Source organism: Cyrtonyx montezumae, unplaced genomic scaffold (genome assembly GCF_038088225.1).
Source record: "Cyrtonyx montezumae isolate F1298 unplaced genomic scaffold, pur_monq_1.0 scaffold_3, whole genome shotgun sequence".
NCBI lineage: Eukaryota > Metazoa > Chordata > Aves > Galliformes > Odontophoridae > Cyrtonyx > Cyrtonyx montezumae.
The window spans coordinates 100,845,618-100,859,245 of record NW_027072034.1 but is presented as its reverse complement, the minus strand read 5'-3'; the positions used below and the strand labels follow the sequence as shown (position 1 = coordinate 100,859,245).

At 47.6% G+C, this 13,628-nt stretch overlaps 1 protein-coding gene across 1 annotated transcript in view; it reads left to right on the top strand.

The window, feature by feature from the left end:
* The window catches only part of LOC136052433 (chromatin remodeling regulator CECR2), a 90,563-nt gene that overhangs the window by 75,016 nt on the left and 1,919 nt on the right, over window positions 1–13,628 (top strand). Inside the window, exons 9-17 of the mRNA XM_065742563.1 lie at window positions 1,129–1,285; window positions 5,064–5,193; window positions 5,469–5,506; window positions 5,593–5,684; window positions 5,928–6,054; window positions 7,438–7,871; window positions 8,783–8,911; window positions 9,110–9,920; window positions 12,126–13,515. Of these exons, the coding sequence (XP_065598635.1) occupies window positions 1,129–1,285; window positions 5,064–5,193; window positions 5,469–5,506; window positions 5,593–5,684; window positions 5,928–6,054; window positions 7,438–7,871; window positions 8,783–8,911; window positions 9,110–9,920; window positions 12,126–13,515 (3,308 nt within the window). The remainder of the gene's footprint in view (window positions 1–1,128; window positions 1,286–5,063; window positions 5,194–5,468; window positions 5,507–5,592; window positions 5,685–5,927; window positions 6,055–7,437; window positions 7,872–8,782; window positions 8,912–9,109; window positions 9,921–12,125; window positions 13,516–13,628) is intronic.

Sequence of the window (13,628 nt, the reverse complement as noted above, 5' to 3'; positions counted from 1 at the left end):
AGGGAATGAATGTATGGTAAAACCAGACAATGTTTCTAGGCATTTACCCAAACACCTTGAGGTTTCCCGTTTAGATAATGGAATAAGTACAAAATAGTAACCATGGTGCCAGATTTTTTCTGGGGATTAATAATAGGCCTGGGGAGGTTGATGGTCTGAGCACCAGCCAGGGAACTCCAGCTGATTGCTAATCCTCAGGAAATGCCTTCTGCCTAAGTGATAGTTTCTGGTTAGTCACTGAAAATTAAGGTGAATAAAACTGTATGGAACTGTATGCACATTGTTCTTTTCTAGTCAACGTTCCATGCTGATCAGGCACACGTACCTTGATCTTGCAGAAGTCAAAGAGTAGATGTCTGATTCATTTGTTGTTTAATTAAATTAAACCAATAAAGGTTATTCCACACTGTCGTATACATACTTCGCACTTTATTGGTGAAACAAGACCAGGCAATTCCTGGTCTGGGAAGTGTGCAGTCTTAAGTGGGATCAAACACAGCCTTACAGCCTGCTGGGCATGGGGAGGTAAGGAAGTAGGGCAATAAAGAACCAGGCGTACTTGAATGAGAAAGCTGGCCAGGGGACTCAGTAGAAAAAACTGCCTAAATGAATGAGCAAGAGCTACATGAGGGGAGATTAGCATGCAGAAATACAATTTGAAGGGAAACACAAAAAATACCTTAATGTAAGGCCATACTGGTCTCTTTTTTTCTGTCCCAAGTACTGTGTGTTTTATCATAGAGCCAGGTTTAGCAGAGTACTTTTTTCTGCTCACTCTTGCAACTCAAGACTCAGTTAGATGAAAGGAGTAGAAGTTGTTGCATAGAGACTGCAACAGCCAGAATCCTTTGCCCAGAAGGGAAATCCAAGTGATACATCCCTGATGGAGCAGCAGTTTGTCTAACCAATCACTTCTCCTTCCTTTCTCCTTGGATCAGTAGGGTTTCATTGCTTGACAAGTAACTTTCCTTTACACGTTCCTTTTCATCTGAGAATTCATATGTACAAATCTTTTTCTTGTTGTTCCAGCTGTTTGCTGTGCCTAATACTCGCTCACAGCAAACCTGCCTCTGCTCAGACTTGAATAAGGCAATGCATTACATTTTTTTGTGTGCTGTTTTGTCACAGGTAAACCCAAATGTACTCAGTTCAATGGAGAAGCAGAGACGCAGAGAGGAAGAAGAGGAGCGCCAAATCCTTATAGCAGTGCAGAAAAGAGAGCAGGAACAGCTGCTAAAGGAAGAGAGAAAAAGAGAGATGGAGGAGAAGGTCAAAGCAGTGGAAGGTATGTGCAGCCAGTGTGAAGCAGAGGTGGGAGATTTCAAAGCTGAAACTTAGGCCTTGAATTGAGATCTGCTGTTTGCATTCCTCTCCTGCCAGGTATGCTAATGGGGATATCTTTTCTTGGACTTGGCTCAGATAAAATGTCCTGACAGTAGGGGTTTTTTTTGTCTTGTCCTCCATCTCTGTGCTGATGACTGTTCTCTTATGTCCCCTTCAGTTTTATCTTCTTCCTTGAGATGTACTCATTTTCTCTCACTATTCATATTGTTCCTCTGCTTCCTCCTTCCCACTGTGCCCCTCATGTATTTCTCTGTGCTCAGGATTAGCTGACTTAACTCTTACTGACTTGTTCTTTTGGCCTATTGCGTGATGAAAGGAGGACTCCTTTCAGGGCAAGAGGGAAGGAGATGACATGGGAGTAGCAAGAGTAGTGGTTGTATATTGCTACTGACCTCGTCAGCCAGAGAACTAAAGGTGAGAGGACCAAACTACACAGAGCACTGGCAAGTGACAACATCAGGTTTTTTTCTGCTTTGTTTGCCATAGTGGCTGGCTGTGCTTTCGCAGCTCCAGGGAAACACAGCATCTTCAGAAAACTGTTTTCATGCTGCATGGCAGTATCAGTATTGCAAATCCTTAAATAGATAAAGAAAGGGATGGGAAAAAAAAAGCTCATGCAAACCTTGTAAACTTTCCAAGATGAAACAGTTTGCTACCAGATGTTTGGTAGCAGACCAGATGTTATCTAAGAATAGCTTCTTTTACCTGCTTACTTTCTAACCTTTAGAGAATCCAATTACTTCCTTGGCCTTCATATATTTCTGCTTGCCAGTCCTGGCTAATCTGGTGCTTTAAGTTCAGAGTCACCTAGCGTCCAGATCTGCCACAGACATCTGTTTCACCTTGGCATATTGCATATTCTTTGTGCTTTAATTCTCTACCTGTGTAGACAAAGTTAATCTTGAAGATCCTGAAGAGCTGCAAAGACAAATCTAATATTCAGAGTTGGGCAGGTATTGTTTTCTTATAGGCTTTGTCAGTTTTTGGGTAAACACAGTCGCTGTGTCATTTGATGTGAACACACCAGAGCCACTCAGAAAACTGGTGTGGGGCTGGTCTGTGGATTGTTTTAAGCCATTTTGTATTCATTAGTGCTTTCCTTGACAGGCATACTTTTATTTTGGTTTGAGCAGTTTCTTTCAGTCTAGTTCAAACTTTTCCTCAGTCAGTTTAGGCTAAGTCAAGAGAAGTCAACTTTTGAAGAGATGCTAAAGTTGTGTGGACAAGTTTTTAAATTATTTGTTTGGTTAAATTACAAACAGCAGTTTTCCAGGAAAAACTTTGGCTTCTTAACCATCTTTCCATATTGTCATGCACATCTTCCGCTAGCGTAGAACTGTGATAGTTCTTAGGATGAACAGAAAGTGATTTGAAAATAAAGTCATCTGTTCTGCTTGGCTCAGACTTGTTAAAAATGGATATCCACTGACTGAGCTTTTATGGTAACAAAGATTTTATTGTGTTTTGCCTTCTTTTGTTAAATCCCAATCAATTTTGCAAGGTCTTCTGCAGAGGAGTGATATGAAACAGAGTGGAATGTCTGTGCTCTTTGAGTCTTCATCAGCACTTCACCTGGCTTTTGTTTTTGGATTCTATACTTGTTTTCAGATGGATTTCTGTGGTTTCACTTCCCTCCCCTCCAATGCACACCCCATTTAGTGACCCTCCTGCTGGGCCCATCTGGACTTTCCTGACTTTGAGTTAAAGCAGTTTTCTAGATTTCTACCAGAACAGAAGATTAGAGTATTCCGGTTCTCTTCCTAGATGCTGCTCAAGCATTAGCTCTCAGATACATGACTTCCTAGCTGTTTGAGGTACTTTTTAGAGCATTGGTTAGCTTTTGATACTTGATGAGTAGATCTCAGCCCATGTCAACAGCATGACAGTGAGCTCTACCTTTAACATGCTGTAATCTTCCTGTGGTACAGGGGCCTGAGCTGCGGCCTGGTGGCAGGGTAGCACACACCCATTCCTGTCAGTTTACCACGTCAGGTCCTTGGCAAGCATTGATGGACTTCTAAAATCGACATGACCTTACCTCTTGGTTGCTGTTGCCATGAGATTCTCCTTTTTCTGCCCAGGTCGTTGCAGCACATGTTTCTCAGATTTTTCACTTAGGCATCCATAATAATAATGTCATCTAAGCAATGTCAGTTTTACCAAAGAAGCGTGTAGTACTGAACTGTGCTTGGATTGACTCTGATAATCTCTGTTAACGGTAGTTTGATGTTGGACTTCTCATAACAGGGTATAAATGATGCTGATGGGTTCTGTAGGACATCTTAAATGCAAGTTCTGTCCTGTCATCTTCAGTGCAACCTGCAGTATGGTTATGGAAAATCAGGACTTTTATTTTTTTTTAACCAGTTTTTTATATATCTGGCCATGAATTTCTCTGAAAACATCTATGTTGTAGCTGTTTCTGTACAATAACTGTTTTCTTGTCAGAATATGCTTTAAAATGAGGGAATTGTTCATCAAGTGACTTGCAACGGTGCTAATGGTGGTCAAGTCAGTATGTTACTGTGACACCTGGTTCTTTTCTGGAAAAGATATCCATTGCTTTTTTGACTGGGCACAAGCTATGACTGTCAACTCTTTTCAGGGAAAAGGATGTTTTTTTCATTATCTACAGGAAAACCATGTAAACCTTTATTTAGCAACAATATCTATGGCAATGGTGACTCTCACGTCAAAGTAAGGACTCAAAGAGCATACAGATAGAGCTATTCTGGAGATGCCCATTCCTAGTTTTCTTGTCTGCCTGCTTTCCATCTCAAACTTTCTTTTGGCAGCAAGAATATTTATACCTTTGCAGAGCAGGTGTCCAAGGTGTAGCCTGTTTTCTGAGGTGTTTTTTCTATATCATCTCTCCTTGAGTATTTTCACAGAAAGTTCTTGCTTCAACAGAAGGTTGATACAATTGCAGGTGTTTAGCAAGTCAAATGAATTCAGATTTGCTTTAACAAAAAGGAAATGAGGTTCATAAGTGTCCATAAACTATATATTATGAAGCAGTCTGTTAGCCAGCTGTCTAGTTGCAATCCACGGGTTATATTACTAACATAGCTTCTTCCTGTCTCTCACCTCTTAAACCAAACTTGTCCCAGTGGCCTTCCAGTGTGGTAGACTACTTGCCCTGGCTGTGAAGGCCCACCTGAACAATCTTCCCAAAGCTAGCTGTGGTGATGGAGAATATTATTGACCCTAGCTACTCACTGCCACCCAGATGGAAGAACTTCACTCATCCTTCAGCACTGCTCTTTATCAACCTCAGTGCAAAACCAGCCACCTTGAGCTCATGTGGCTGAGGAGTAATTGCTTCTTTTTGGCAGCGTGGGAGTAGCAGTGAGCAGCTGTAGGATGGTAGCTTCATAAGCCAGCTTTTTCCACTGAACTGATCTATGCCTCAGTCTGTGCTTTGTCCTTCACTCTCTGTACCATGCTGTGGTCAGGAACTTTTCAGGAGGTTGGCTAGGGGAGAATCTGCATCACAGTATCTTGCCAAAATTGCTGATGGTAGAGTCGACAAAAACTAAAGAGACGTGTTTGTGGTGCGTGGTATTTTCTCAGCTCCTCTGCTTCTTTGCTGTTTTTACTGGAAGAACATTTCACTGGAGTTCTTGAGAGACACAGGAGCTTCCTGAGTTCTCCCTGCAAGACACTGCTGACAAGTAGTGCTGAATGGCTTCTTTGCTCATCTCCCCTTCCTGCTGCAGAAAGAGCCAGGAGGAGGAAACTTCGTGAAGAGCGGGCCTGGTTGCTGGCACAGGGAAAGGAGCTCCCTCCTGAGCTTTCGCACTTGGATCCCAGTTCCCCTACCAGGGAAGAGCGAAGGACCAAGGATCTGTGAGTATGCAGCTGTGCATGCAGCACAACTGTGCAGTGAAGCATTTGTAGGGAGGGGAGGAGTGTGGTCATTCACAAAAATGAAGGAGAAATGAGGTTTGAGAGCAGCAAGGAATAAGCTGAGGAACATCTGGATCCGTTCCATGCTAGAGGAGTGTTTGTGATGAGACCTGATAACATCATGGCACTGCGTGTGGTGTGGAAGGGAAGATGAGGTAAAAGGAAATGCCTTGTATGTCCTAAGTCTGTATTCACTGTTGTTTTTCCAATTCCAGCTTTGAACTGGATGATGAGTTCACAGCCATGTACAAAGGTTAGTTGTCCTGTCCCAGTTTTCTTCTTTGAATGACTCCCCTGGGTGTGTGAGTCTAACAATTGCCTGTCTTTTGTGACTACCAGTTCTAGATGTGGTAAAGGCTCACAAGGATTCTTGGCCTTTCTTGGAGCCTGTTGATGAGTCGTATGCTCCCAACTACTACCAGATCATTAAGGTATGGAAGACCATCCAGCTTGCCTGGCTGTTGTTTTTTGCTGACTGGGGTGCAATTACTTATTGGTGCTTTGAAGTTCTGTGTTATCCTCCAAGTCAAATTGCAGGTGTTCCTTTGGGTCTAGGAAATGCATGTTGAGAGCCTCTGCTCTGCATGCCTTTCTATGAAAAAGCTTGTAATTTTGTAACCTTGCAAGTCCCACTGCGCTCACCCTAACTCAAGAGAAGCTTTGTTGCGTTTCAGGCCCCCATGGACATCTCTAGCATGGAGAAGAAGTTGAATGGAGGTCAGTACTGCACCAAGGAAGAATTTGTGGGTGATATGAAGACCATGTTCAGGAACTGTCTCAAGTACAACGGTGAAGGCAGTGGTAAGAGCAGTAAGATACTAAGTTCATCTATTTGCAGTGCTGAGCCAAAACAAGTACTGATCTCTCCCTACCCACCAGAACTGGATTTGTGCTTACTCTCTTCCAGGGTATTTTTTGAGAGTCTGGAGGATAGAGTAAGAGCTCCCGCGTAATAAAGCCTGGCGATTAGACAGGTTTTTAGCACAACTGTCATGCTGATTTGTGGTCTGGCACAATGGGACTCCTATGTTGGTAGATGGTGAAGATGGAACATACAAAATCTGTTTGTGTTTTTTGTTTGTTTTTTACAAGGTGTTCCTTTGAGTGCCTGCTTATGTTTCTGTGCTTCTTTGTCTCATACTATCTAACATATTATTTGAAGAGCAGAGGAGTTGGGTCAGCCCCTAATGTATGCAGTATACTACAAAAATCAGAGAAATTAGCCTTTGGGATGGAAAACATCTCTCTTTTTTTTTAGCTTTCTTGGCTATTGAATGAATAACATGAGTCCACAAATGGGAAACTCTGAGTTTAATTGCCATGCCAATTAAAATTCTGCATGTTGCTTAGGTAAGAAATCGGTTCCCATCTGGTGGGTCATCACTGCAGACTGACTTCAAAGTGAAATTAGTTTGAGCTCTTTAGCTTGTCACCGCGGGCCCTCGAGTAAAAGCATTCCTGTGCTGCCACTGGGAGAGCTCTGTTTCCCAAGGAACTTCTGGGCTACTTCAGCAGAAACAACTGGAAAGTCATTTGCTTCAAGCCCTTGTCATTGACACATCTCACATGTCTTTTTTTATTCTTATCCATTCCAATGAAATGTAGGAGCCCCTGTGAGCAGAGCCGTACTGTGGAAATGACACAATTATGACACTGATATTTATAACAGCTTTTTTGTCATGATCGGCAAATGCTTTAAAAACTGTATGTGGATAAAATCACCTTTGCTGATTTTTCTCTGTCTTGTAGCATACAGCAGAGATTTGAACCAGTCCAAGAAAAGCCTCCAAAGATAATCAGATAGCTTTGGAAGTTAACATTTCTTCTCTGCTGGCTAACTGTGCAGGTCACACATCTCTGCAAGCAGAGGTGGTATCTGTCATAATGTAATTCTTGGCTCTATTCTGGGACATTAGGTTAATGCTGACTGTGCAAGCCGTGCCGTTAGTAGCACTTTATCATGCCTTGTGCCTGTCCTCTGGTGGGGTTACTGAACAAATCTGATGCCGCATTGCTTATCAAGTTTAAGAACATAAAACAAAGTCAACTAAATAGAAACAGAAGTCTTTATCCAAAAAACTTAGTGGAGGTAATTTGGCTTGGGAAATGAGGAAAGTCCGATGTTGCTTAACTGTTCTTCTCTATAAGACTGTCTCTGACATGGCTGGATTCTTTTCATGGCAGAGTATACCAAGATGGCTTACAATTTGGAGAGATGTTTCCACCGAGCAATGATGAAGCACTTCCCTGGGGAAGATGGAGACACGGATGAGGAGTTCTGGATCAGAGAAGATGGGAGGCGGGAGAAAAGGAGCCGTCGGACAGGCCGCTCCAGCAGTGGCAATGTTTGGACTCGGTCACGAGACTCAGAGGGACCAGGCAAGAGGCAGCAACGCCTGGAAAATGGAGGAAAACCTCCACCATATCGAGCTACTTCCAGGGCTCCTGCTTCTTCCTCCTCCTCCTCGTCCTCCTCCTTCTCCTCATCTTCTGCAGAGGATCCAAGTGGAAACTCTATGCAGCCCCCTCGAGAAGTGGGCCCTTCCAATGGGCGAGGTTTCCCCCGCTCGCTGCAGTACGGTGGCATGCCCAGCCCTGTGCCACATCCTGGCCAGATGGTAAGGAGTAGTTTCTGATTGTTTTTATCGGTCAGGCTGGTCTTATCCTACATCGGCAAGTACTCATGTATGCTTGGTCAGCCTCAGCTCCCCCAGTTCTGTTCTCTCTTTGGAGAGGTACTCAATGTGCATGTAAAGCAGTCATGTTTCCTCTTTTAACCTCCAGTTTACGATGCTGAGCAAGCCAGCCTTCTTTTGTCTCAATTGTTTACAGATGCCTGGTAACTTTGTGCCATCTGCGTACTGCTGCATTTTGTGCTTTGAGCATTCATAAAGGCAGTAAACAAAACCACACACAAGGCCACCCTGGGCTGTAGCAGTCACCTCCCTTTAGCCTGACGTTTCTTCTCTGAGGACCACCTGTTCTGCCTGTTCTATGGGCTGCTCCTCGCCCATCCTTCACTGTCTTTTCTATTTTAACCAGTGATGTCTTGGGGTGTAGCGTGACAGCTGCTCCTCTGAGGTCCAGGATACCCCTCACTTTTTAGCTAGAAATCAAATCATGTTTTAGAGTCATTCTTGTGATGCAGACAGTGGAAGCCAGTAGAAGAGCTGGAGCCAGCAATTCTTTTGAAAGAAATCATTCATGTCATTCTGCTCATGAGCTCCTGTGGTTTGCTCCGAGGAGAGGAGAGCTGTCCCCTCCAGTCTTTTTGCTTGCTCCCAATTAGCTGGGATGTGGGTGAGTGTGCAACAGCTTGCGCCCATGGACACATGAGTGGGAGACAGTGGGGAACTGTGTCATCTCATGAGAAAGCCTGTGGGTTTTTCATGGTATATCCAAAAAGCCCGTCTGCGTTTCTGTGTGGTTCTTCTGATCTCGACTTCTCCACGATTGGAGCAGCTCTGCTGTTTTTTACATCTCACAAATGGTTTTGTTTCTCCCTCCCACACGCCTCCTTGTCTCCCAGAGACCAGCTGTACCAGGAACGTTTGGCCCCCTGCGTGGATCTGATCCAACAAAACTCTATGGCTCACCACGAGTGCCAGAGCCCCATCCTGGAGACCCGGTTCAGCAGCACCAGCACTTTGCCATGCAGGTAAAAACAAACAAACAAGAAAGCCCATAGCTTCCAGACATGCTGCTGTCTGCTTTTGCTAGTAACAAAGCAAGGCACCCTGCGGGTCCCCTCTGCTTCCCTTTGTGCCTCTCTTCAGAGCAATCTGCTGGCACACTGGTGGTGCTGCTTACCCACCTTCCTCCAACTGATACTCAGGCACTCTCTCTCCTTCCCCAGCCGGCTGTGGGACTGAGCGAGCACCGTGGGCACAGGCTGGCTGCTCCTGAGAAGCAGGTGTGTGCGGGGCCAACCCATGTCGCTGGCCTTGGACCCCGTCCCAGCGCCTTGCAGCTAGGATGCATGAGTGGACCCCCTCCCGACGCCGTTTACTCACCAGCGCAGTTCCAGCAGGGATTCCTTCCTCCCAGGCACAACGGGCCTCCAGTGAGGCCACCAGAGGGTTCAGAGATGCCACCGGGACACATGTACCGGCCCTACAAGTACCTGAACCGTGGGCACCCTGCCCTGTGGAATGGCAGCCATGGAGCCACCAGCCAGGGTGCAGTGGGGCCAGAGGAGAAGGCACCCATGGGGCCGGCGCCCTCACTCCAGCCCCGTACCATGGGCCATATGATGGAGCCCCGGGCCATACGGCCACCTCTGCCTCCCAGCCAGTGGACTGAGCAATCAAACTTTCTACCTCACGGGGTGCCTCCCTCAGGGTACATCAGACCGTCTGGGAAAGCCACCGGCCAGAGGATGCCACAGCCACCAGCTGCTCTTTTTGGGGGGCCGCCTCAGGTTCAAAGAGGGTGCCAGGGTGGGGACTCTATGATGGACAGCCCAGAGATGATCGCCATGCAGCAGCTGTCGTCCCGTGTGTGCCCACCAGGCGTGCCTTACCACCCTCGCCAGCCGCCCCCACCACACCTTCCCGGGCCCTTTCCCCAGCTGGCTCACGCTGCCTCTGCCGGCATGCCGCCTCCAAAGCCACTCGTGGGGAATGGAAGCTCACAGGATCAGACCATGGAGCCGGAGAGCAACCAAGGTAACTCCCCACGGCACTGACCAGAGGCCACCCAGCAGCTTTTCGTTCGTCATCGCTACTGCCAGGGGCTCTGGATGCAGAGGGTGCAGCCTCATGAATCCTTCTAGCTGTAGATGTCACTGTTTGTTGCAGGGAAGTTGGACTAGATGACCTTTAAAAGTCTCTTCCAACTCAAATGATTGTATGATCTTTGTGCCCATGGGGAGCAAGGAGCTGTGCCCAGGGGGTGGGCACTCACAAGGAGTAGCTCTACTGCTCCAAACTCTTGGCATACTAGACTTAACTGTACTGCAGATGCACGAAGCCTGTATCTTTTATGTATTTCCTGCTCCAGCAGAAAAAAAATTTAGATTTTTTTCTAAGATTTTTCATTTCACCGTAGCTTGCCAGAGTTCCCCTCCTTTCCAGTCATACCTGCAAGTTATCAGTTTGCCTTTGGGTGCAAATGCAAAGCACAGTCTGTGATGCCTCTTATGGCTCACTTGGATTTAATATAAAAATTGAATCTGCAAAGAGTTAGGTAAGGAGAGTAGACATTATGCGAGTAAATGGTTTAAATGCACTTCTTTGAGTATCTGTCAGCATGAGTTCACTGAAATGCACATGTGCCTCGTGAGCTTAATATCTCAGTATCTTCACAGAGCACTGCCAGCAAGGCACTGAGCAGCCATGTCAGCTCACATGGGATGGCAGCATGTCATGTGTGCCACCACAAGTTTCTTTCTAGTGGAATTTCATTCACTCTAGCTGGTAATCTAGAGATCAAAAAAAACTTAAACCTAAAGTTGAGATCAAAAAACCCTAGAGATCAAAAACAAATATTTCATTAATTCTAGCTGGTAAACTAGAGATCAAAAACCTTGTATTATTTATCAATGCCTTGTGTGCCTTGCACTAAGAGGAAACTCTTTCCTTGTGTGGCATTGCGTAAAGCTCATTATCATTTTGCTGTGCTGGATGTAGAACAGAGACTGGGAGAGAACACTTGAGTGATTTCAGAGCAGAGTGACCACATCTCTGAGTCTAATGCAGTCTAATTGTGATAGGACAAGGGGGAATGGCTTTAACCTAAAAGAGGGGAAATTTAGGTTAGCTGTTAGGAAAAAAATTCCTAATTCCTAAAAATACCTCAGGGGGCACTGGGGCCCTGGCACAGGCTACCCAGAGAAACACTAGATGCCTCATTGGAAGTGTTCAGGGCCAGGCTGGATGGGGCCAGCCTGAGCTACTGGAAAGCAGCCAGCCCATGGCAGGGCATTGGAGTTCGATGAGCTTTAAGGTCCCTCCCAACCTAAGCCTAAGCCTTTCTGTGATCTCTAAATCACAATTGGTTAAAACATGGCCCTGATCACTTTCACAGTACCTTGGTATTTGCTTTTGCCCAACTGCAGGCAAGCAGGGTTTGTGAACCAGGAGGGGCAATACAACTTGAAATCAAAAAAGCCCCAGCCCTTAGCTCACTCTCCTAGGGAACCTGCAGTATTTTCCAGCATTGCCTCTCCAGGAGGCAGCCTCTGTACACCCATCTGTCAGCCTAAACCCATGTGTGCCATGTTACTCTGATGGTGATTTGCAGAATACAGTGGGGCTGTGTCTTAATGGAAATCATAAGGATTCAGTTCGCATATGCCATCTTTCCCACAGAGATGTGCAACGTTATGAGTAGTTTTAAAAAGAGGTCTTTCAAAAGAGCAAGCTCTGAAAAGGTTGCCCAACTTTGCAAAAAAGCCCTTTGGGATTGCTAAGGGTCTGTGAAATAGGAGCTCTCTGTTGGCTGTGGGAGGAAGGCTTACAGCCCTTACAAAACTCATGTTTATTCTGATGCTGTGCTCTGGCCATCATGTGAATAGAGTTGAGTAGAGGGTGAGGTATTTTAGGCTTTGGAGTACTTTGAAATCTTTGATGGAACCGCCTTCGTGGCTTTAGAAAGTCATTCCCCTTCCACTGGCACAGTTCAGCACCTTGGGGTGCTTCCTCCATCCAAATGTTGAGGCATTGTCAGAGCTATCCCTCAAGTTTTTGCTGAGGCTTTGCAGCAGCAGACGTGGAGCAGAGAAGCCCACTGTGAATGAGGCTGCTGTTCTCTCTGCCAAAAGTAGGCCCTGGGAGGTTGTTTTGGCATATCTGAAATTACTTCTTGGCAAATAAGGAGGGCTGCCCTCCAAAACAAGACCAGCACCTGACGTTTCCCCCCTCTCTTTCCAGTGGAGCCGCTGGCAGGCGTGGAGGAGAAGGCTCAGTGCATCGGCATTCCTGACAGGGCCTATGCCAAACTCCTACCTCATCCCAAGCCCCCCCTGCCCATGGAGTGCACCCGGCGCACATTGCCCCCGGACGGGGAGGGAGACAGCTCCGGCCTGAAGGGCGAGCTGAAGGCCAACCAGAGCAAGGGCACGTGGCCGGCCGAGAGCAGCTACGCCGGCCCAGGTGCTCAGGGGTGCACGAGGGACCTGGCGTCCACCCCTGAGCGAGGAGGACCTGTGTCTGAGAACGGGGCAGCGGGCGAAGGGCAGGCAGAGAGCAAGGGGCTGGCTGCCAGCCTGATGGAGAAGCCCCTCTGCAGCGGGGGGAAGGCTCTGCCTGAAGCGGTTGTGCCTTGCATGGGGCAGGGCACCAGCCTTCCCGCCATGGACGCTGGCACCGTGGGGGCTTCCCCCAACCAGTTCCACCCTCTGTACATGCCAGGTCTGGAGTACCCAAATTCAGCCGCTCGTTACCACATCAACCCAGGGCTGCAAGGGTTCAGCCCAGTGATGGGTGGGAAGCCTCCCCCGGTGTCCCACCCGCAGCATTTCCCTGCACGGGGCTTCCAGACAAGCAACCCCCACCCCGGGGTCTTCCCTCGCTATCGGCCCCACCAGGGCATGCCCTACCCCTACCAGCCCCAGCCTCAACCTTCGTACCACCACTACCAGCGGCCACCCTACTATGCCTGTCCACAGGGCTACTCGGACTGGCAGAGGCCTCTCCACCCCCAGGCCAGTCCCAGCGGCCACCCGCCCCTGGCCAGGCCCCCTTTCTCCGACCGGGGGAACGTGAGCAGCTTGCAGGGCTGTGAGGCACTGAGTGCTGCCCTGGCTTCTCCCAACCGCATGGACGTAGCGAGTGCCAAAGAGGTTTCTCCAAGCGACGGGCAGGATCTGGGGCCTGAAGATGGGAAGTCCGAGGAATCCCAGGAGCGGCCAGAGAGTCCCAAAGAGTTCCTAGATTTGGACAACCACAACGCAGCCACGAAGAGGCAAAGCTCTGTGGCAGCAGGAGAGTTTCTGTACGGAGCTCCCCCGCCTCACCTGGGCTCGGGAATGGGATTTGGGCCATCAGCTTTCCCTCCCCACGGGGTGATGCTACAGACTGGCTCTCCCTATGCATCCAGGCATCCTGCCAGTCATTTCCAGCCCAGGACGTATGGATCGCCTATGAATGCCCACCTGTCTCATCATCCAGCCCCTGGCCAGGCTAATGGCCTCTCTCAGGAGGGACCCCTGTACCGCTGCCAGGAGGAGAACATAGGTCACTTTCAGGCCTTGCTGATGGAGCAGAGAGGCAGTGGAGGTGGCATGGCGGGGCCACCCCAGGACTTGTATAGACCATCGGGGTAAGAGTGTGTTTTCTGTGAGAAGGTGAGGTGGGAGGGAGCAATGCCTGAGTAACAGCATGTGTTGAGTATCCTTGAAAGGCCCAGAGTGAAGTCTCAGGAGCTGGCAAGGT